Below are 21,710 nucleotides of genomic sequence, written 5' to 3'. Positions count from 1 at the left end.
CCCGACTCTCCCCTTTAAAATCGATTCTCCTTCAGTCAGCGAAGCAGCATCCCAGCCCCCCCCCTTAAACCTCCCCCCCCCATTGCACTCCCGCAAGTCAGCTGACTAGTGCTGACCCCGGCCGCTCCCGCCTCCACCTCCAATCCCACTGTCGGCTCCACTTACGAGTCTCCAACCCCCCACCCCGCCCCACCTAAGTGAGGTAAAGAGAGTCATCGTCGTCCCCTACACCCAGTGTGTACAGAGAAAGAAGGAAAAAAAACAAGGCACAATACTCTCAAACCCCCTAGCTTCGGGTATTGCCCCCACCATTGAGCGGATAAACCGCTCTCCCTGTCTGGGCAAACCCCACCACCTGTGACGCAGCGCTTCCCAACTGCGACCTCGCCCAAAGCCTCTACGACCCAGGGCAACGGGGGAAACAAAAACACAAGAGAACACGGGGAAAACCCCAACATAACGCCGCCCCACCCCCCAGCCTCCACCACCCCACCAGCAACCCCCAAAACATACTACAGTCCATTAGCTCGAGTCCAGCTTCTCTTGATAAAAGTTCACGCCTCGGCCGGCGTATCAAAATAGTGATGCCGGTCCTGATATGCAACCAACAGCCTCGCCGGCTGTAACAGCCCGAACTTCACCCCTTATGCTGTGGTGGACCGTCTTAGCCCGGTTGAATCCCGCACGCTTCTTGGCCAGCTCTGCACTCACAGTCCTGATAAATACGGATCTCGGTGTTCTCCCACTTGCTGCTCCGCTCCTTCTTCGCCCATCGCAGGACACACCTTATCGGTGAAGCGGTGGAATCTTACCACCATAGCTCTCGGCGGCACGTTCGCCATCAGCCTCCTTGCCAGGACTCTGTGCGCCCCATCCAGCTCCAGGGGCCGCGGGTAAGCCCTGCGCCCATCAGCGTACCCAGCATCGTGGTCACATACGCCCCACCATCCGACCCCTCCACGCCTTCAGGGAGACCCAGAATCCGCAGGGTCTGCCTCCTTGGCCTATTCTACAGGTCCTCCAGCTTCTCCTGCCATTTTTTATGCAGCGCCTCCACTCTAACCACCAGGCCCAAAATCTCATCCTCGTTATCAAAGGCCTTCTGCTGCATCTCCTTTATCACCGTCCCCTGCATCTTTTGAGTTTCCACCAGTCTCTCAATCGACGCCTTCATAGGGGCCAATATCTCCGCCATTAACTCCACCAAGCAGCTTCTCAAAAACTCCTGCTGCTCCCGTGACCACTGGGCCCACGCTGCCTGATCCCCGCCAGCCGCCATCTTGTTTTTTCACGCCCATTCTCCTCTCTTCTCCAAAGCCGCTTTTTTGACTGCCCCACTCCTGGTCCACTCCATACAGCACTGGGGGACCCTCATTGTTTCCTTCCCACACCGGGAATCGCCGTCAAAGTGCCACTGGAGCTCCGTAAAAGGGCCGAAAAGTCCGTTATCGGCGGGTGCTGCCGACCATGCGACCTACCTAGGCATAGCCGCAACCAGAAGTCCTCAGCCCGTTTCTTCGACCCTAATCCCAGTAAACTGTTGACCAGCCAACTTTCCTCCCTGACTCTCATGTTAGAGGATATTGTTAATAATTCCCTTTAGTAGGCTGCTGCCCCCTACCCTTCAAATTTTCTGCCATCACCCCTCTCAAACTAACCACCTTTAAACCCTGTGTTCGTAAATTATTGTCCCATTTCCAAATGCCTTCCCTTACCATTCCAAAGTCCTGAACATGCTGTCGCCTTTCAAATCCCTGCCCATCTTTGCAGCAACTTTGAAACTCTTCAATTAGGTTTCCGCCCTTGTCACAGTACTGGAATGGCCCTCCACGTTATACATGATTTGCTATGTGACTGTGGACTTTGTAAACTTTCAATCATTTTTCTCAACCTCTCTGTACACTGACACGTTGAACCAGACTATCCTTCTCCGATGCCACTCCTCTGTCACTCTGTTCCATTCTTATCTATCCATTCGTAGTCAGAGAATCACCTGCAATATTTTTAAATATTCATTTACGGGATGTGGGCATCACTGGCCAGGATATATTGCCCAGCCCTAGTTGCCCTTCCATAGATGGTGGTGAGCTGCCTTTTTGAACCGCTGCAGTTCCCTAGGTGTGGGTACACCACAGTAGTTAGGTAAGGAATTCCACAATTTTGACCCAGTGACAGTGAAGGAAGCATTGTTGTAGATGGGGTGGTCGTGGGTTTGGAAGGTGCTGCCGAAGCAGTGGCTTCTCCTTCCATACTGCTATCTCTGGAGGCTCAGGATCTATCCTTAGCCCATTTCTATTTCTCATCTACATGCTGCCCCTCAGTTTTGCCAACCAAAGTGAATAACCTCACATTACCCCAATTGCACTCCATCTGCCACCTTCTTGCCTGCTCACTTAACATGTTAATATCCGTTTGCCGTTTCTCTCAGTCCTCTTCAGATCTTACTTACCCACCAAGCTTTGCACATTAGCAAACCTGGGATGCACTGGGTGCCTTCTATGCCATAACTATAAATTGTAAATAACGATGGTCCTAGCACTCAACATTGTGGCACGCCGTTAGTAACAGCCTGAAAATGACCAGTTTATTCCCACTCTTTTCTGTCATTTAACCAATCCTCTATCCAGGCAAAACATATTAGTCACAACCCCATGAGCCCCATCTTACGTAACAACCTTATTGAGTGCCTTTTAAAAATTGAAATATACTACATTAACTTGTTCCCTTTATCTGCACTGCTAGTTACATCCTCAAAACACTAACTGACTTGTCAAACACCATTTCCCTACCAGAAAACCATGCTGACTCCGCCTAATGATATGCTTTTCTATGTGTCCACTGTTACCACTTCCTTAATGATGGACTCCAGCATTCCTGATAACAACTAACTGGCCAGTAGTTATCCTGTTTTCCCTCTCCCTTGTTTCTTGAATAGTAGTGTTGCATTTGCTCCCTTCCAATCCAATGGAACTGTTCCAGAATCTAGATCATAGAATCCCCATGTCTGCGTGGGTTTCCTCCGGGTGCTCTGGTTTCCTCCCACAGTCCAAAGACGTGCAGGTTAGGTGGATTGGCCATGGTAAATTGCCCTTAGTGACCAAAAAGGTTAGGAGGGGTTACTGGGTTAAGCGGATAGGGTGGAAGTGAGGACTTAAGTGGGTCGGTGCGGACTCGATGGGCCGAATGGCCTCCTTCTGCACTGTATGTTCTATGTTCAGAGTGAGCTCGATAGGGAGCTCTGCTGAGTTTCAGCCATGGCTCAGCTGGTAGCAAGCTGAGTGAAGTCCCACTCCTGCTTGGGGACAAGAATCAAGGCTGATGCTCCAGTTCCATACTACGGGTGTGCTTTGCTGTCACAGTGCTATCTTTTGGATGAGAAGTTAAACCACGGCCCTCATTTGTCTGCTTGGGTGGAATGTACAGATCCTGCGGCATTACTCAGAGGTAAAGCACTTCTCCCTGGCAACCGGGCCAATACTCATCCCTCAATCGACATCATAAAACAGATTATCTGGTCAATATCGTGCTATTGCGGGAGCTTGCTGCGCACAATTGGTCCACTCCGTACATTACAAAGTGACTTCACTTCAAATAGACTGCCTGTAAAGCGCTTTGAAACATCCAGTGGTTGTGAAAAGCAATTGAGATATGGCTACTGTAAATTAAAATTATTTTGCAAAAATAAAGTTGATTCATTATTCTGCAATTACTGAATTAAACGATGATCATGCTCACAAAATGGATTTTTAAGTGTACACATCCAAACTTTCACATTTTTCACATTAGATGCCAACTGTGTATTTCCAGTATTTTTTTTAAACTTTTATTTTCACCTGCTTGACTATAATCACTGGAGGCAGTACATCTATATTAGATTTTACATAATACGATTTATCACTATATTGCAATATTGTAATACATGACATATCTCTCAATCCAATCTAGAAATAAAGCCAGAGGGCATGTGAAAACAACTGTTCTTCCTTTGCTTCTGCATGTTGGTTGCTAAAAGGCTTATGAAATATGGGATTAGCATATAGCCCTCAACCAAGCTGATGCGATGGATAGCATGAAGCTATAACAACAGGAATGTCTATATTTTCAGAAAATTGCAAACACTCTTATATTGGTTTTTATGATGGAGCAGAAATTGCTCTGCGATTGGCAGCCAGAAAAGCTGCTTGCCGTGCAGGAGCATCTGAAATTATTTACGCTGCACCCATTAGTTAGGCCCAGAGACAGGGCCTCGAATCAGAACATCAGTTCACTCCATTACTGACTCCAAAAGATGGCACAAGTGCTTCCCTCAAATGGAGGCAAAGAAGAAAATGGCAAATCATACTGTCTGCTTGTATTCCATCATCATTCACCTCATGTTAAGAGCTACATTAAGAAAGGAGCAAGTTGAAACAAAAGAAAAATAAAATCATGCACTATACTTTGAGGTAGAAGGTTCGTGCTTCCTGTGGCACTCTGTCTCACTAATTGAGCTGTACCAGCTATATCTCTCAGTAAGGTTATCAGTATTGAACAACCTATCCTTATATTTTTCTGGTATACTTTTCAATGGAGTAACTTTTCTTGACTATTCAGGTGGCTATCAAGCACACACCTCACTTCAGCTGGTGGATAGGCTTTGAGTGGTCAGGTGATAAGTCACTCAGAGCAGGCTTGCCCTGGCATTGTACGTCTGAAATTGGTGTGGTTTGTCCAGTTCAACCACTGGCAACGGTGAGGTGAATGGATGTGAGCTCAGCAATGGTGCTGCATCTCAAGATAAGCAGAATATTGCTAATTTGTTTCTTGTGCGAGATGGTCATCTAGCATTTATGCTATTTTTTATTCCTTTATGGGACCTGGACATCACTGGCAATGCCTGGAATTTTATTGCCAGTACTAATTATCCTTGAAAAGGTAGTGGTGAGATGCTTTCTTGAACTGCTGTAGTCCATGTGGTAGGAGGACATCCACAGTGCTGTTAGGAAGGAAGTTCCAGGATTTTGTCCCAGCAACAACAACTGATCAGTGATATATTTCCAAGTCAGGATGGTTTAGAGGGGAACTTGCAAGTGGAGGGGTTCCCATGGATCTTCTGCCCTTGTCCTTAACAGAGGTAGAGTTCATGGGTTTGGAAGGGAGTTCGAAGGAGCCTTGATGAGTTCCTGTAATGCACCTTGGAGATGGTACACACTGTTTCCACTGTGCATCAATGGTGGAGGGAGTAAATGTTTACAGTGGCAATTGGGGTGCCAATCAAGCAGGCTACGTTTTCCTGGATGGTGTTGAGCTTCTTGATGTTGTTGGAGATGCACTCATCCAGGCAAGTGGAGATTATTCCCTCACACACCTGGCGCCTTGTAGATGGTGGACAGGCTTTGCAGTCTCAAGAGGCGAGTTACTCTCAGCAGAATTCCCAGCCTCTGACCTGCTCTTGTAGCCAGTGTATATAGCTGGCCCAGTTCAGTTTCAGGTCAGCGGTAACCCATTAACCCATGTTGAATGGGAGGGGGATTCCATGATGGTAATGCCATTGAATATCATGGGGAGATGGTTGAATTCTCATTTTTTGGATACCATTATTGCCTGGCACTTGTGTGGTGTGAATGTTACTTACCAATTATCAGCCCAAGCCAGAATATGGTTCAGGTCATGCTGCATATGAGCACAAACGGTGTCAGTATCTGAGGAATCATAAATGGTCCTGAACAGGCGGCATGGTGGCGCAGTGGTTAGCACTGCTACCTACGGCGCTAAAGGTGCGGGTTCGATCCCGGCCCCAGGTCACTGTCCATGTGGAGTTTGCACATTCTCCCCATGTCTATATGGGTTTCACCAACAAAACCAAAAAATGTGCAGGGTAGGTGGATTGGCCACACTAAATTGCCCCTTAATTGGAAAAAAAAAAATTGGGTACTCTAAATTTAAATGGTCCTGAACATTGTGCATCATCAGCATGCAATCACCACTTCCAACCTTCTGATGGAGGGAAGGTCATTGATGAAGCAGCTGAAGATGGTTGGACCCAACACCGTATCCTGTGGAATTCCTGCAGAGATGTCCCAGGATTAACATGTCTGACCGTCAACAACCACGACCAACAAGGCAGACTATTTTCTGAATGGCCATAAATTAGGAGAAGGGAATGTGCGAGACCTGGGTGTCCTCGTACACCAGTCACTGAAGGTAACCATGCAAGTGCAGCAGGCGGTAAAGAAGGCAAATGGTATGCTGGCCTTCATTGCGAGAGGATTAGAGTACATGAGCAGGGATGTCGTGCTGCAGTTATACAGGGCCTTGGTGAGGCCATACCTGAAATATCATGTGCAGTTTTGGTCTCCTTATCTGAGGAAGGATGTTCTTGCTCAAGAGAGAGTGCAGCAAAGGTTTACCATGCTGATTCCTTGGGTGGCGGAACTGACGTACGAGGATAGATTGAATCAGTTAGGATTGTATTCGCTGGTGTTCAGAAGAATTGTGGGGGGAATCTAATAGAAACCTATAAAATTCCAGGACTAGACAGGGTAGATGCAGAAAGGATGTTCCCGATGGTGGGTGTGTCCAGAACCAAGAGTCCCGGTCTGAGTATACAGGATAGGCCATTTAGGACCGAGATGAGGAGAAATTTCTTCACCCAGAGTGGTGAGCCTGTGGAATTCGTTACCACAGGAAATAGTTGAGGTCAAAACATTGTATATTTTCAAGAAGCAGTTACATATAACACTTGGGGCAAAGGGAATCAAAGGATATTTGCGCGGGGGGGGAAGCAATGTTCGGCTAGAGTTGGATGATCAGCCAAGATCATAATGAATAGTGGAAGGGCCGAATGGCCTCATCCTATTTTCTATGTTAACCATCTTCCTTTGTGCTAGGTATGATTCCCAACCAGTGGTTGTTTGTGGAATTGCTTAGCTCTTTCCATGTTATGTCGCTTTCACTGTTTGGCATGCAAGTAGACCAATGTTGCAGCTTCACCAGGCTGATACCTTATTTGTAGGATTCCCTGTTGCTGCTCCTGGCATGACCTCCTGCAATTTTCATTGAACCAGGGTTGATCCCCACCGCCCCTCGCCCATCAACCTTGATGCTAATGGTCGAACAGGGGATATGCCGGGCCATTTAGTTAGATTGTGGTCAAGTTAAATTCTGCTACTGCTGGTGATCCACAGCGCCTCATGAATGTCCAGCTGAGTTTTGCCAGACCTGTTCAAAAGCTACCTCATTTAGCATGGTAGCAGTGCGCCACGACACAACCCAATAGATGGTATCTTCAATGTGAAGATAGGACTTGAGGACTGTGCAGTGGTCATTCCTAACAATAGTCACGGAAGATGCATCTGCGATATGTCGATTGGTGAGAATGAAATCAAAGGTTTTTCTCTCGTTGATTCCCTTACCACCTGCCGCATAGCCGTTTAGTAATTACCCTCTAGGACTCCGCCAACTTGGTCTGCATCTCTTGGCGATAGATAGACCCACCGAAATTACATGGTGTACCCTAGCCACCCTCCGTGGTATTCAATGTGGAGGAGTACTGATTTACCAGCTCCAACAGTGTGGAATGTGGTAATCAGCAGGTATTCTTGCCCAGGGTCAACTTCCTACTCTGAGACCTCATGGGGTCCAGAGGTTGCGAACTCTCATCCTATTTATACCATTGTGCTGCCACTTCTGATGGGTTTATTCTGTTGGTGGTACTAGATATAGATGGTGATCGTGGTGTCTGTACGTCATCTGCAAGGTGTGATTCCAGAGTATGACCATGTCAGGCTGTTCCTTGACTGGTCTGTGAGACAGCTCTCCCACTTTTAGCATAAGCCACCAGTTACTGATTGTACAGATGTACTGGTGCTGGAGGGTGTGCAGAGGAGATTCACTAGATTAATCCCAGAGTTGAGGAGGTTGGATTACGAGGAGGGGTTGAGTAGACTGGCACTGTACTCGTAGGAATTTAGAAGGATGCATGGGATCTTATAGAAACATATAAAATTATGAAGGGATCGATATGATAGATGCGGGAGGTTATTTCCACTGGCAGGTGAAAGCAGAACTAGGGGACATAGCCTCAAAATAAGGGGAAGTAGATTTAGGACGGAGTTTAGGAGGAACTTCTTCACCCAAAGGGTTGTGAATCTATGGAATTCCCTGCCCACTGAAGCAGTTGAGGCACCTTCATTGAATGATTTCAAGTTAAAGATAGATAGTTTTTTGAAGAATAAAGGAATAAAGGGTTATGGTGTTCGAGCGGGAAAGTGGAGCTGAGTCCACAAAAGATCAGCTGTGATCTCATTGAATGGCGGAGCAGGCTCGAGGAGCCAGATGGCCTACTCCTCCTCTTAGTTCTTATGTTAGCAAAGAAGACTTTGCAGGGTCAACTGGTCGAGTTTTCCATTATTGTTTCCAGTAGCTAGGGCGATTGCTCGTCATTTCAGAGGGCAGTTAAGAGTCAACTACATTGCTGTGTATCTGGAGTCACATGAAGCCTTTTAATACCAGATTTATTCATTGAATTTATGGTGGGATTCAAACCACTAACCCGAGCATTAGACTTGGCCTCTGGACTACTCGTGACACTATGCCACTCCCTCCCCCATGACAAATATTACCTGCCATTTGTCAGCCCAAACTGAATGGTCGGAATGAGGGTTCTCCTTTTGCCGCTTTTCGTTGGGGTTCCTTGGTGCAATACTAGGCTGAATGTTGCCATGAAATCAAAGGTAACTACTTTCTTTCTAGCCTGGTCCTCAGCTCATGCCTATGATTATATTCATGGCATAATGAGATCTGGAGCCACGGTATTCCGAAGGAAACCAAACTACATTAGTGAGTAGGCAATTTTAGAGTATCAGTTAACTGCACTTCTCCCATGATTTCACTGACAAGTGGAAGTAGCAAGCAGCTTAGATACGATTTGTGGATAGAATATGCTTCTGTAACTCTTTAACCTCGTCAGGCAGACACCAGTGGCACAGTTTGGCTGGGGACTAGCTAATCCGGTGCCCAGTCCTCAATGTATAGCCAGAGTGTTGTCAAGACCACAGCTTTTATTGTGTCCATTGCACTTAATCATTTATTAAAGTAGTGGAGTATTGATGATGGTGGGTGCTGAGGAAGTCAAGTAGCATCATCCACCTGACACTTCTGATGCAAGACCTGCAAACACTTCAGCTCTGCTTCACACACATTTGCTTTTAAAGATGGAGGATATTCAGGAAGCCTCTTCCTTGGAGGGGATGCCTGAGATAATGCAGACATTCAGGGAGTTTGGGGAATTTTTGGGGTACAAATTGAATATGGGTAAGAGTGAGTTGTTTGTGGTGCATCCAGGGGAGCAGAGCAGGCGAATAGATGACTTACCGCGGAGGAAGGTAACAAGAGATTTCCGGTACTTAGGGATTCAGATAGCCAGGAGTTGGGGAACCTTACATAGGCTTAATTTAACAAGATTGGTGGAACAGATGGAGGAGGATTTTAAGAGATGGGACATGGTGCCCCTGTCACTGGTGGGTAGGGTGCAGGTGGTCAAAATGGTAGTCCTCCCGAGATTCCTCTTTGTGTTTCAGTGCCTTCCGGTGATGGTCACAAAGGCTTTTTTCAAGAGAATTGAGAAAAGTGTCATGAGTTTTGTGTGGGCCGGGAAGACCCCGAGAGTGAGGAGGGGGTTCTTGCAGCGTAGCAGGGATAGGGGGAGGCTGGCACTACCGAGCCTAAGTGAATACTACTGGGCCCTCAATATCTCAATGGTGTGTAAGTGGATGGGAGAAGGGGAGGGAGCGGCGTGGAAGAGATTGGAGATGGCGTCCTGCAAGGGAACCAGCCTACAAGCAATGGTGACAGCGCCGTTGCCGTTCTCCCCGAAGAAATACACCACAAGTCCAGTGGTGGTGGCAACACTAAAGATTTGGGGGTAGTGGAGACGACATAGGGGAAGGAAGGGAGCCTCGGTGCGGTCCCCGATAAGAAATAACCATAGGTTTGTCCGGGGGAGAATGGATGGGGGATTTGGAGCATGGCAGAGAGCTGGGGTTGTGCAACTGAGAGATCTGTTCGTAGACGGGACGTTTGCGAGTCTGGGAGCACTGACGGAAAAATATGGGTTGCCCCAAGGGAATGAATTTTGATACATGCAACTGAGGGCTTTTGCAAGGCAGCAGGCGAGGGAATTCCCGCAGCTCACGATGCAGGAGATTCAAGATAGAGTGATCTCAGGGACATGGGTGGGGGATGGTAGGGTGTCGGATATATACAGGGAAATGAGGGACGAGGGGGAGATCATGGTGGATGAGCTGAAGGGGAAATGGGAAGAAGAGCTGGGGGAAGAGATTGAGGAGGGGCTGTGGGCTGATGCCCTACGTAGGGTAAACTCGTCGTCCTCGTGCGCCAGGCGAAGCCTGATACAATTCAAGGTTTTACACAGGGCGCATATGACCGGAGCAAGGCTCAGTAAATTTTTCGGGGTAGAGGATAGGTGTGGGAGATGCTCGAGAAGCCCAGAAAACCACACCCACATGTTTTGGTCATGCCCGGCACTGCAGGGGTTCTGGGTGGGGGTGGCAAAGGTGCTTTCGAAGATGGTGGGGGTCCAGGTCGAGCCAGGCTGGGGGTTGGCTATATTTGGGGTTGCAGAAGAGCCGGGAGTGCAGGAGGCGAAAGAGGCTGATGTCTTGGCCTTTGCGTCCCTAGTAGCCCGGCGAAGGATATTGCTTATGTGGAAGGAAGCCAAACCCCCGGGCGTGGAGACCTGGATAAATGACATGGCAGGGTTTATAAAACTAGAACGGATAAAGTTCGCACTAAGGGGTTCGGCTCAAGGGGGGGGGGGCCTGGGCGGGTCCTCAGGGATGTTTGTGTATAGATATTTGTACCAGGTTATGCATATTGGATTGCTTGATTTTATTTTTGGAGAGTTATTATTTTTGATATGGCAGTTGCCATTTAGTTTATATATTATTTATTTATTTGTTAAAACAGCCACTGTTATTTATACTGTTTTATTGTTGTAAAAAGGAAAACTTTTGTATTGTTTTGTTTGGCCAAAAAATTTTGAATAAAATATATATATTTTTTAAAAGGAAGCCTCTTCCTCCTGTTAGTTGCCAAGTTGTCCACCATTCAGTAGGTTTCAGGATGGCTCAGCTCTGTCTACGACCTGCTGCACTGTGTTTAGCATGCAGTTCTCCTTTTGCCGCAGCTTCACAAATTTCATACATTAGGTCTGGTGCGGCATTTCTAACTCTGCAATTAAGGGTTGGTTTCCTGGCTTAATGATGGAGTAAGGTCGGAGGTTAGATTGTATAATATTCTGATGCCAAAACCCATAACCATCCCACCCACGCGCTATTAAATTTGTCATTTCGCCTCACCACCCAGTCTTCACAAGGACTGTATAGCACTCAACATTATTAATGGTCTCAGATAGTCAGGCCCGCAACAGGTAGGTTGGTGAGGGCAATGGCAGAACCTTATTTACACATGTTGATTTAAGTCCAGTCTGGGAGCAATGTCAGACTCCACCAGCATGGTTAGTGGTGGCAGAGCCAAGCTGCATTTAGTACTGGACCTACATGGGGATGGAGGAGTCTGGCTGAAATCCTATGATTATAACCATGTCAAGTTGTTCCTTGGTGAGGAGGACTTTTGCTGGGTTTACAAGGACTTGCTGATCCCCAACCATTTCCAGTGGGATTCACCATTAGACTAGAATGGGCAAGGTTGACAGACATATAATGAATCAGTAGAGCTTTCAACAACAATCTGGAAGCTTTGTTGTTTTTGATGAGATATCTCAAATTGAGATTTTTATAATTCCATTTTACAATTTGCCACGATGGGATTGGAACTTGGACTAATAGCCCAGAGTTTACAATGGACAGAATTAAGTTGAGACCACAATCAGATCAGCCATGATCTTATCAAATGGCAGAGCAGATTCGAGTGATCAAAGGGCCGACTCCTGCTTCTAATGTTCTCAGTTCATATGTAACAACATAACCATAAGGCTACTTCACTCATGCAGTACAGGATTCATCATAAACTCAGTTGCGTGGGCAGACTACAAAGATGTTTTCCATCTTCAAATGTGCAATCTTTGCTAATACCCCGATGCATGACAGTGGATGTCAGTGGGATCACCACTCAGATGAGGAATAAAAAAAGAGGATCTGTTTGCATGTTTGAGGTTACATTAAAGAGTCCTTGTTTACATTCCATAACAGTGTTCTCGAGCATTAATTCCTTCCTCTCCAATAACAGCAAAACAGAATTAGGTGGTCATTGATGCCACTGTTGTTTGTGGGAAATAGCGGGTACAGCACGGCTACAAATCTTACACAATGTCACATTTATCACCAAATCAACAACCTTTAAATGGAGTGACTCAACTTTGTGGCATGACAAGCACTAAAAAATAATATCGAAGGCAGACTATCTGGAGCATGAGGAACCAGGGTCGAGAGCCACAATGTTAGCAATAATTAATCAGAGACATTTCCCAGCATGAAAAGACTGCACAAAAATACACAATTTTATAACTAACTTGTATCCAACCACTCTGCAGCATGACTTAGATTAACTTTATTCAGCAGTTATGTGGAGAGAAAAGCAGGAGGAATCACACAGGATTCTTCCCCAATAGGAGTCTATTTTTTGTCAAATGAAGAGCAAATAATCGCAGCTCTCGCGTGCCCCTTCTCGGACTGTGTCAGCTGGGCAATGGCAAGTTCTGTGCTACTTGTCCTAAAATGCAGTCTAAATTGCACGGCACAAGGGCAAGGGGAAGAAAACACTGAAATTGAAAGATAAACATCGGTTCATAGCTCACATTTTTCTTTAATACTTACAGTATGTTTTCCTTGTCAGCTCCTCCACAACTTCAGGCTTCAGCTTACTGTTGGACTTGCCCATTGCAGCAACTTAACACATGAGCAAATGTATTTTTTGTTAAAGTAATATTGAAGTTTCAGGAAATCAGAGATTCAAAATAGGTCAGAAATATTATTAATGGCGAGCTGGAGTTAGTTCTTGAAATGAAATAGTCTCAGGATGCCTCCTGTGTACTCTCTGCGTAATGTTCCACAGCTGTGGTTTCCTTGGTGATGGTTTAATAATGGCCTGTTTGTCACTCCACCACAGGCTTGATAAGCAGCCCAAAATGTCAAAATTCAGACTTTTAATTTCACACTAAAATTCAAAATTTTAGTTTCTTCAAAATCACTCTCAGAGAAGCTTTTCTTGGGTGAGAAATGTGGCTAGCCACTGTCCCTACTTGCAACAATTGTTTGCTTAATTTAGCCCCTTGGGAGGTGGGTGTTCTCAGTATTCCTTTGGTGTGAAGTGTTGACAGTCGCTGACCCCCGGATGCAATGACAGTTGTTGCTCAATTTAGCCCCAATTGGGAGTTGTGGTGTTTTCAGCGTTTTTGTCTTTTGTATCTTCTGGATTGAGTCAATTTAATGAGTTGTTTTATTCCATTCTATTTTTAGAAACTGATGATGCACTTTAAACAGTTCAGGCGTGATCACAGCATTACAGTACTGCATATGGTCAACTCTCTCAATGCGTTGGTGTCCTGGGTTACAGTGCATGGAACAGCTAATCAATGGCACAATCCTTGGAGCTCTGGAAGAAACAAAATAGCACAGGTATTTTACACAATGATATTATCCACTTCACAAGGTTTCAAATCAATCTTTATTGCAATTGAGCTGAAAAGGATCCATTAACAGGACACCTCATGTTTCCTAAACTAAGCAGGTGATCACACTGCCTGAACCAGATTGCGTTGATGGCTCAGCTAGATAAAACAGTGATCAAGTTAGCTGTTCTCCAACCATACTACATTTGTTGATCTCAGCTGGGGTACTAGTATGGTGCTACAATTGATGCCAATACCACGGTTTTAGAAAGGGAAAAATGGACTAGAATTCTGACTCCTGTTTGCTTTCCTTTCTGGAAGAGTACAGATATATATGCTGGATTAGGACACAAGTTGATTCAGTGATGAAGCCCCATGATGAACAGTTAACTAAAGTTTGCCATTAAAACATTTCGGAGAGTAAATCAGTGTAATACATATGAAGACATTGCAAGACACAATGCTATAATCATTTCTGCACATTAGTTTTTGACATTATAAAATGCTTACAGCACAAAAGGAAGCCATTCAGGCAGTTTTGGCTGTGCCACTCTCGAAGAGCTCCTCAGCTGGTCACATTCATGCATTTCCCCATATCTCTGCAAGCTTCTCTCAAAAACATTATCCACTTCCCTCTTGAAAGACAATTAAATCTTCTACCATCACTCCCCTCTCAGGCACTGTGTTCCTATCCACTTACGGAGTAGAGAAGTTACTTCACATTTCACCTCTGGTTATTTTGCCAATCACCTTAAATTGGTGTCCTCTGTGGCGGTTCCTACACCCCTGAGAGAAGGAATTCCCGTTCTTTTCGCTGGTCCACAAAACATACTCAAGGAGAGACTTCTTTGCAATGGGGAAAGTGGTGTTTCCAGGAATACTAAGAGCGGAATATTCCGCAATAGTTATCTCTGACCACGCTCCAGATTACATGGATGTGAGGTTGGAGACGGCCCGTGCCCAGCACCCCACATGGAGGTTGGCCACGAACCTTTTGGCCAATAAGGTCTTCTGCCAGAAAATATCACAAGCCATGGGCATGTTACAAATAACCGGAACGTTGGTTCTCACCAACCATGTTCTGGGAGGCACTGAAGGTGGTGATCACGGGAGAGATTATAGCCTACAAGGCACGGAGAGATAGAGAATAGAGGGAGGCCACGCAAAAACTGATCGACTCCATTCTGGAGGTCGCCAGAAAATACTCCGAGGCCCTGACTGTAGAGCTTCTGGCGGAGGGGGAAAAGCTGCAGATGGACTTTAACCCTGCTATCCACCAGAAAAGCAGTGCACCAACACGGGGGACCTTCGATGGACAAGGAGAAAAGGCTGGCAACCTACTGGCTAGCTGAGAAAGCAGGCAGCCACGATAGAGATAGCGAATGTGAGGGATAGCAGAGGCAGGCTGGTGATCTACCGAGGGCTATACACCTCCGAACCCCCCTGACGGGGACACGGAGGTGAAACGGTTCCTCAATGGACTGCACATGCCAATCATGGGGGACAATAGGCGGGGGGTTGGGGGGGGGGGGGGGGAGAGCTGGAAGCACCAATAGGACTGACAGAGATCATGGAGAGCCTCCATGCAGGCGGTGAAGGCGCCGGGACCCGACATGTTCCTGGCGGACACATAAGAATATCGCACCAGCCCTGGCCCCACACATACGGGACATGTTCGCAGCTCGCTAGCAAGGGGCACCCGGCTTCCTACGCTAACATGGGCCACGATATCACTGATACCCAAAAAAGACAAGGACCCGACGGAATGTGGATCATATCGACCCATTCCACTGCTTAATGTAGTGGCGAAGATACTCGCGAAAGTCCTGGCCAAGAGACTGGAGAACTGCGTACCGGAGGTGGTCGGAGAGGACCAGATGGGCCTGCCGAATCTACAGTACTACCACTGGGCGGCCACAGCCAAGAGGGTGATGGGATAGATACGAGAACCAAACATAAAACAGGGATGTTGGAGGAGTCCTCCTGCAAGGGAACGTCCCTCCAAGCCCTCACCGCTGCAGTGGTCCCATCCCCCACCCCACCCCCATCAAAGTACACATCCGGCCCAATGGTGGTAGCCACACTGAAAACGTGGAACCAAATGAGGCAGCATTTCGGTCTAACCGCGATGTCCTCCGTGGCCCCCATCTGCGCTAACCACAAATTCCCGCCAGCCATGCTGGACGTCACCTTTAAAAAACTGGAGACAGATCCCCTTTAAATAGGGGACAGACTCACGACCTTGGACAAGCTGACAGAGGACTTGGACCTGCCAACAGGACAGGAGCTCAGGCACCTCCAAATTAAACACTTTCTCCGCAAGGAGATGACAAAGTACCCCAGGGCCCTGAGAGACAAGTGATTAGGAAAGCAAATGGAATGTTGTTTATTGAGGGGGAATGGAATATATAAGTACGGAAGTTTTGCTGCAGCTGCTGGAGAGACCACATCTGGAGTATTGGGTCAGTTTTGGCCATCTCAATTAAGAAACAATATAATCAAACTAGAACTCAGAAGGTCCACTCGACTAAACGTTGGAATGGCAGTGGGCGGCACAGTGGCTAGCACTGTTACCTCACAGCTCCAGGGTCCTGGGTTCAATTCCGGCCTCGACTGTGATCTTTGCACGTTCTCACCGTGTCTGCATGGGTTTCCTCCAGGTGCTCCGGTTTCCTCCTACAGCCCAACGATGTGCAGGTTAGGTGGATTGGCCATGCTGAATTGCCCCTTGGTGTCCAAAAGGTTAGGAGGGGTTACTGAGGTACAGGGAGGGTTTAAGTAGGGCATCTTTTCCAAGGGCCGGTGCAGACTCAATGGGCCGAATGGCCTCCTTCTGCACTGTAAATTCTATGATGACGTGGTATTCTTATGAAGAAAGTTACATAGTTCGCTTGCATCCATTGAAATTCAGAATAATGAGAGGTGATCATATTGAAACATTAAGATCCTGAAGGGACTTGACAGCGTGGATGCTGAAAGGAAGCTTCCCCTTATGAGAGAGACTAGAACTTGGGGACACAGCTTAAAAATAAGGGGGTCTCCCATTTAAGATGGAGATTAGGAGAATATTTTTCTTGGCGGGCCGTTAGTTTGTGGAATTCTCTCCCCCAGACAGCAGTGGACGCAGTCATTGAATATGTTTAAGGCTGAATTACACAGATTCTTGATTGACAAGAGAGCAAAGCGTTTAGCAGGTAGATGGAAAATAGAATTGAGGCCACAATCAATTTACCCACAATCTTATCAAATGGAGGAGCAAGTTCAAAAGGTTGATTTGCCTACCCTATTCCTAATTCTATGTATGATGCCTTTTTTTTTTTTTAATTATAAAGTCCAGGATCCATGTGCCTTATTAACTTTTCTCAACCTGCTCTGTCCACAGTTTGGGCACATATACCTGCAGGTTCCCTTTGTTCCTGCACCCCCTTTAGGATAGTATGCTTTATTTCATATTGCCTTGCCTCATCCTTCCGACCAAAACCTATCACACCAAATGTACAACTTTACATTACGTCTTTTTTAAAGAACTGTGCTGGAAAAAGTTTGAAGAGATTGCAGGTATAGGGTGGGGCAGAGCAAGGAAAAATCTAAACTGTACACAGAATTTGCTACATTTGGGAGACAGGGAATCAGGAGGAAAGTGGTGAACAAATAAATTAAACTATATCGGAAAAGAATATGCGTTATAAAGTTTTCGACAAGCTGAATCATGTCTTGGGAGGTTTGGGGATCAGTGAAGGTGTTCAGGATGTCAATCCAATAAAAGCGCAGATAACAGCTACGGCAAAGATATGGTGAAATATTGCAACGGTGGAAACATAGTGTCTTGTTAATCAATAATATGCGGTTTGGAACTCAGCTTCTTATGCACTGAGGTTGTGCAGGGAGGAAGAGGAAGATTTAGGTGCAAGATTTTTTTTTCAAATAGAAGGTGATATGGCTGAAGCACTAGCAGGAATCCCTATTCTGATCACGAAGCAGCAATGCCTGTTCTAAATGTTTGTGGTGTGGGCACCAGGGGAAGAAACATGCCTGCAGCAATAAGCTGTTAATGACACTCCTATTCCATGAAAACCACATGAATACCACTTTGTCCCAATATATCGCCTCCATCAAAGCTGCACAGGTAAAAGAAGAAAACTTGAAAAAATGGTGTGCAGACCAACTACCCAATCTGCAATATACATTGCTTTGCTGAAATCATAATGTGCAATGCAGTCAAGTGAATTTGATTTATCACAGACTCCACTGAAAATAAATTTGGCAGCAGTTTCTCAATGCTCCATGGTTTTTCATCCAATTTTTCCTCTCCCTTTGTGTGTTGACCCCCACCACCATGGTGTGGATGCATGGACACAACTTGTCCTTCTAGATTTTGCACAATGAGTTCTGGTTGGTTAATTGATTGCAGGGAATACAACATAACCACACTGAATCCAGTTCTAGTTCAGCATTCACCCATTTCCATTCAGACCGGTGTAGTTCACAGGAGTGAAAAGCCCGATATATTTTCTCCTCGATAAGTAACAGGCACTTGGTCAGCTTTTGAGCTTTGGCCAATTCTTGAATGACTCGAGTTTTACCATAGAACCACCGAACATGTGAATATCTACCCAGAGGCTTCACAACCAGACAGTGCCAGCAAATATCTTGTCTCAGTTCAGTGATCTTTCCAACATATTCCCAAATAGCAAAGCCTGCGTGCAGCGTGGTGACTCCACCAGTTCAACACATGCCGTACACACAGTGGAATATGAAAGCATTGTAAATACTGCAGAGACCCCTAGGGTGAGCACTTCACCGTTACACCAATTTTAACTTCTGGGATTCCCCTTGACTTACAGATTTCAAACCGGCTTTTTGGAATCACAGTAGACAATAGAACTTTCAACCAATTCACACGATCCCTGCAAATTCTTAATTTGCACAGTTTTATTACAATATTATATATATATATATATATAAATAAATAATCATATCAACAGAAAAATAAATCAAACATTTATGGGGCTGCACCCAACCCAACACAGTCAATCATGTAATGTTAGTAATATGGATCTGATATCATCCCTACATTGTTGGCATTGACGGGTTCAATTCAAATACATGGCCAAATAGCATGGAACAGAAACAAAATTTCCAATTAAAATCGCTGTTTAAATGAGGCTGAATTAAGTTTTGATGAAATAAAGTGCAACACAAAAGCATAATACCACCAGAATTATAAACAGAAAATGCTGGAAACACTCAATGTCTTCGTTCAAAAAACATTTGCAGGGGCAGCACAGTGAGGCACTGCTCCCTCATGGCGCTGAGGTCCCAGGTTCGAACCCGGCCCTGAGTCACTATCCGTGTAGAGTTTGCACATTCTCTCCGTGTTTGCATGGGTCTCACCCCCACAACCCAAAGATGTGCAGGGTAGGTGGATTGGCCTGGTTAAATTGCCCCTTAATTGGAAAAAAAGAATTGGGTACTCTAAATTTAAAAAACAAGTTTGCAGGCAGAACACCTTTTACATAGAAAAACACCCCCTAGTATTCCACAGTAGCTTAAATTTACAAGAATCTGTTCTTTAAATCGCTATTGCTGTTGACTGTAAGTAAAGTCACCATAGTCCCAGATGACGATAGGCTGGTTCCCCCTTTGAGGGGTCAGAGCTGACTTGTGATGGTTTAATCTGAGGAATCACCACACCTCAGGCAAGGGGCCAAGGTTGAGAAGGCGAGGCCTTCACGAATAACCTCAGCCAGTATGGGAATTGAACCCACGCAGTTGGCCTTGCTCTCTGCATCACAAACTAGCTGTCCAGTCAACTGAACCCGGTTTACTGTGATACCCCTTGCATTAGCATCTATGAATACAGAAATAGTTCTAACTCACTGCAGCAGCTTTCCAAAACAATATCCCGGAAATTTAATTGAAGTCATTTTGCAATGCAGCACTCCTGATTGATTGCTTGGTACATACTGACCATACAGCTGCAGAGAATGAAACACACCATACTCTCAACACAGTTAAGCCAGTAACTCAAAGAAGCGCTTGGTTTCAGCAGAGATAATATTGCACTTTACAAAATTTAATGTTCAATTGATCCTAATAGCTTATTTTAAGATCGAGTTGAAGACGTTTTCTTCATTAGATTTTTTTTCTTATGCAGTACTGGCGTAATAAGCCCCAAGTGCTATTTATTCCAGTTGAGAATGCTAACTATTTTGAGATATCTCGTTCCGAAAAAGGAGCCTTTATTTACATTTGCCACTCTGATCGTAAATCTGACTCCGGTCTTTTTGTGTTGCTGACAGCCCTGTGGCACAGGAGGTGCAGACAAAGAGAAAAACCCCGTCGCTACAGATGTCAACACGTCCCTCCCCATCACACCAGCCAGCTTAAAGCCAGAACCTGCAGTGAACAACAGCGAAGACCCCGAGAGGTAGATTGAAAACGAATAAAAAGATTTCGCACAGACACGTACACACACAGAGATGGGGGGGGAAGAGAGAAGAGAGAGAGGAGGAGGAATTAATCCCGAAATAGAAGGAGGGTGGAGGGGGAAGAGAACACAAACACACACACACTGCATGCGCCTACAGCCGGGAGAATAAAGTGCAACAGATGCAAGTTCGGATCCCGTTCATTCCAAGCCTTGTGGAAACCATCATCCAACAGCCACTGCGCTGGTCTAACGGACAGACACAAACCTCCACCCAGAGAAACACCAGCCAGGGGATTTTAGAAATAAATGTAGGGAATGCACGAGCACCCCCCACCCCCCACCCCCCCCCCCCCCCCGCGCCAAAGGCAGCACCAGCTAACTGGAGGTGGCCAGGGTTTGCACAGCTTAAATTTGCAAACTCCACCATCCAATATTTGGGTTTAAAATCCCCAGACCCACTGCCCCCCCCTCCCCCGCTTCGTAAGTTAAACCCGAGGCTGGGGGATGGGGTTTGGATGGAATACGTGCCACCCGGCAGGTTAGGAATTGTAGACTCCGAGCGATTGCACAGCAAACACCCCCAGAAGCACAGGGAATGGGGGGGGGGGGGGGGTGCTGGGGCTGGAGACCGACCCCGGGCCGCCTGGAGACCGACCCCGGGCCGCCTGGAGACCGAGCCGGAGACCTGACTCCCTGGATTTGTCTTGTTGTTGTCGAGTGGAAATGAAACGCACACCGATTCCCTTCCAACCCCCCGGGCAGCTTAAAAAAAGTTTCTAACATTTCAAAACTGCATCTTTAAAGAGGGAATCGGGAGGTTTTCTGTTTGTGCCGGGGGGGGGGGGGGGAAGAGACAGAGCCTCCCTCCCTCCATAGCAACCGCAAAGCCCCCCCCCCCCCGGGCGCGGGGCTCCCTCAGGTGTGTGTGTGGGGGGGGGGGGGGGGGGGACACCAATTTTAAATATAAACATGCGCGCTGGAGGCCGCACCCACTATTATCCTTCCCGCGGACCGGCCGCTCACCTCTCCGCCCGGCGCTCCCTCCCCTCCTCCTGTTTGAATGAAGCCCAGCCGCTTCTCCCGGAGCAACCGCAGCCGCCTGCGTCGCGGGGGCGTGGCCGTACGTCTGACGTCGACGCAAATCCATCCCGGACCATGACGTCACGTATCCCTCCCAGACCCTGACATCACAGATCCACCCCAGACCCTGACATCACGGATCAACCCCAGACCCTGACATCATGGATCCACCCCAGACCCTGACGTCACGGATCGACCCCAGACCCTGACATCAGAGATCCTCCCCAAACCTGACGTCACAAATCCATCCCGGACCCTGACGTCACGGATCCACCCCAGACCCTGATGTCACGGACCCGCCCAAGACTCTGACGTCACGAATCCCCCCAAGACTCTGATGTCATGGATCCACCCCAGACTCTGACATGAAGTATCCTTTCCTCATAGTTTTACAAAGTTTAAAAAAGTGTTCAGGTCTCTTGTCCAATATCCTAATGAATAATGGGGTCCGGTCCGGAATCTTACCATTAGGCTGAGGAACATCACAATTTTGTTGCACGATGGTACATATTTGTAACAGCTGGAACTCAGTCAGAGCAATGGTCCATCTTTGAGGCAGGGTAAAAT

General features: G+C 46.6%; 1 protein-coding gene across 1 annotated transcript in view; it reads right to left on the bottom strand.

Annotated features, from left to right (window-relative positions):
• LOC140399243 (neuronal calcium sensor 1) overlaps positions 1-21,190 on the bottom strand; it is a 193,856-nt gene extending 172,666 nt beyond the window's left edge. Inside the window, exons 1-2 of the mRNA XM_072488666.1 lie at positions 21,087-21,190; positions 12,837-13,614 (exon numbers count right to left, since the gene is read on the bottom strand). Coding sequence (XP_072344767.1) covers positions 12,837-12,900 — 64 coding nt within the window. The 5' untranslated portion in view covers positions 12,901-13,614; positions 21,087-21,190. The remainder of the gene's footprint in view (positions 1-12,836; positions 13,615-21,086) is intronic.
• Between the last annotated feature and the right edge of the window lie 520 nt (positions 21,191-21,710).

Source organism: Scyliorhinus torazame, chromosome 22 (genome assembly GCF_047496885.1).
Source record: "Scyliorhinus torazame isolate Kashiwa2021f chromosome 22, sScyTor2.1, whole genome shotgun sequence".
NCBI lineage: Eukaryota > Metazoa > Chordata > Chondrichthyes > Carcharhiniformes > Scyliorhinidae > Scyliorhinus > Scyliorhinus torazame.
Note: the sequence above shows the minus strand (reverse complement) of the source record. Positions and strands in the feature narration are given on the sequence as shown.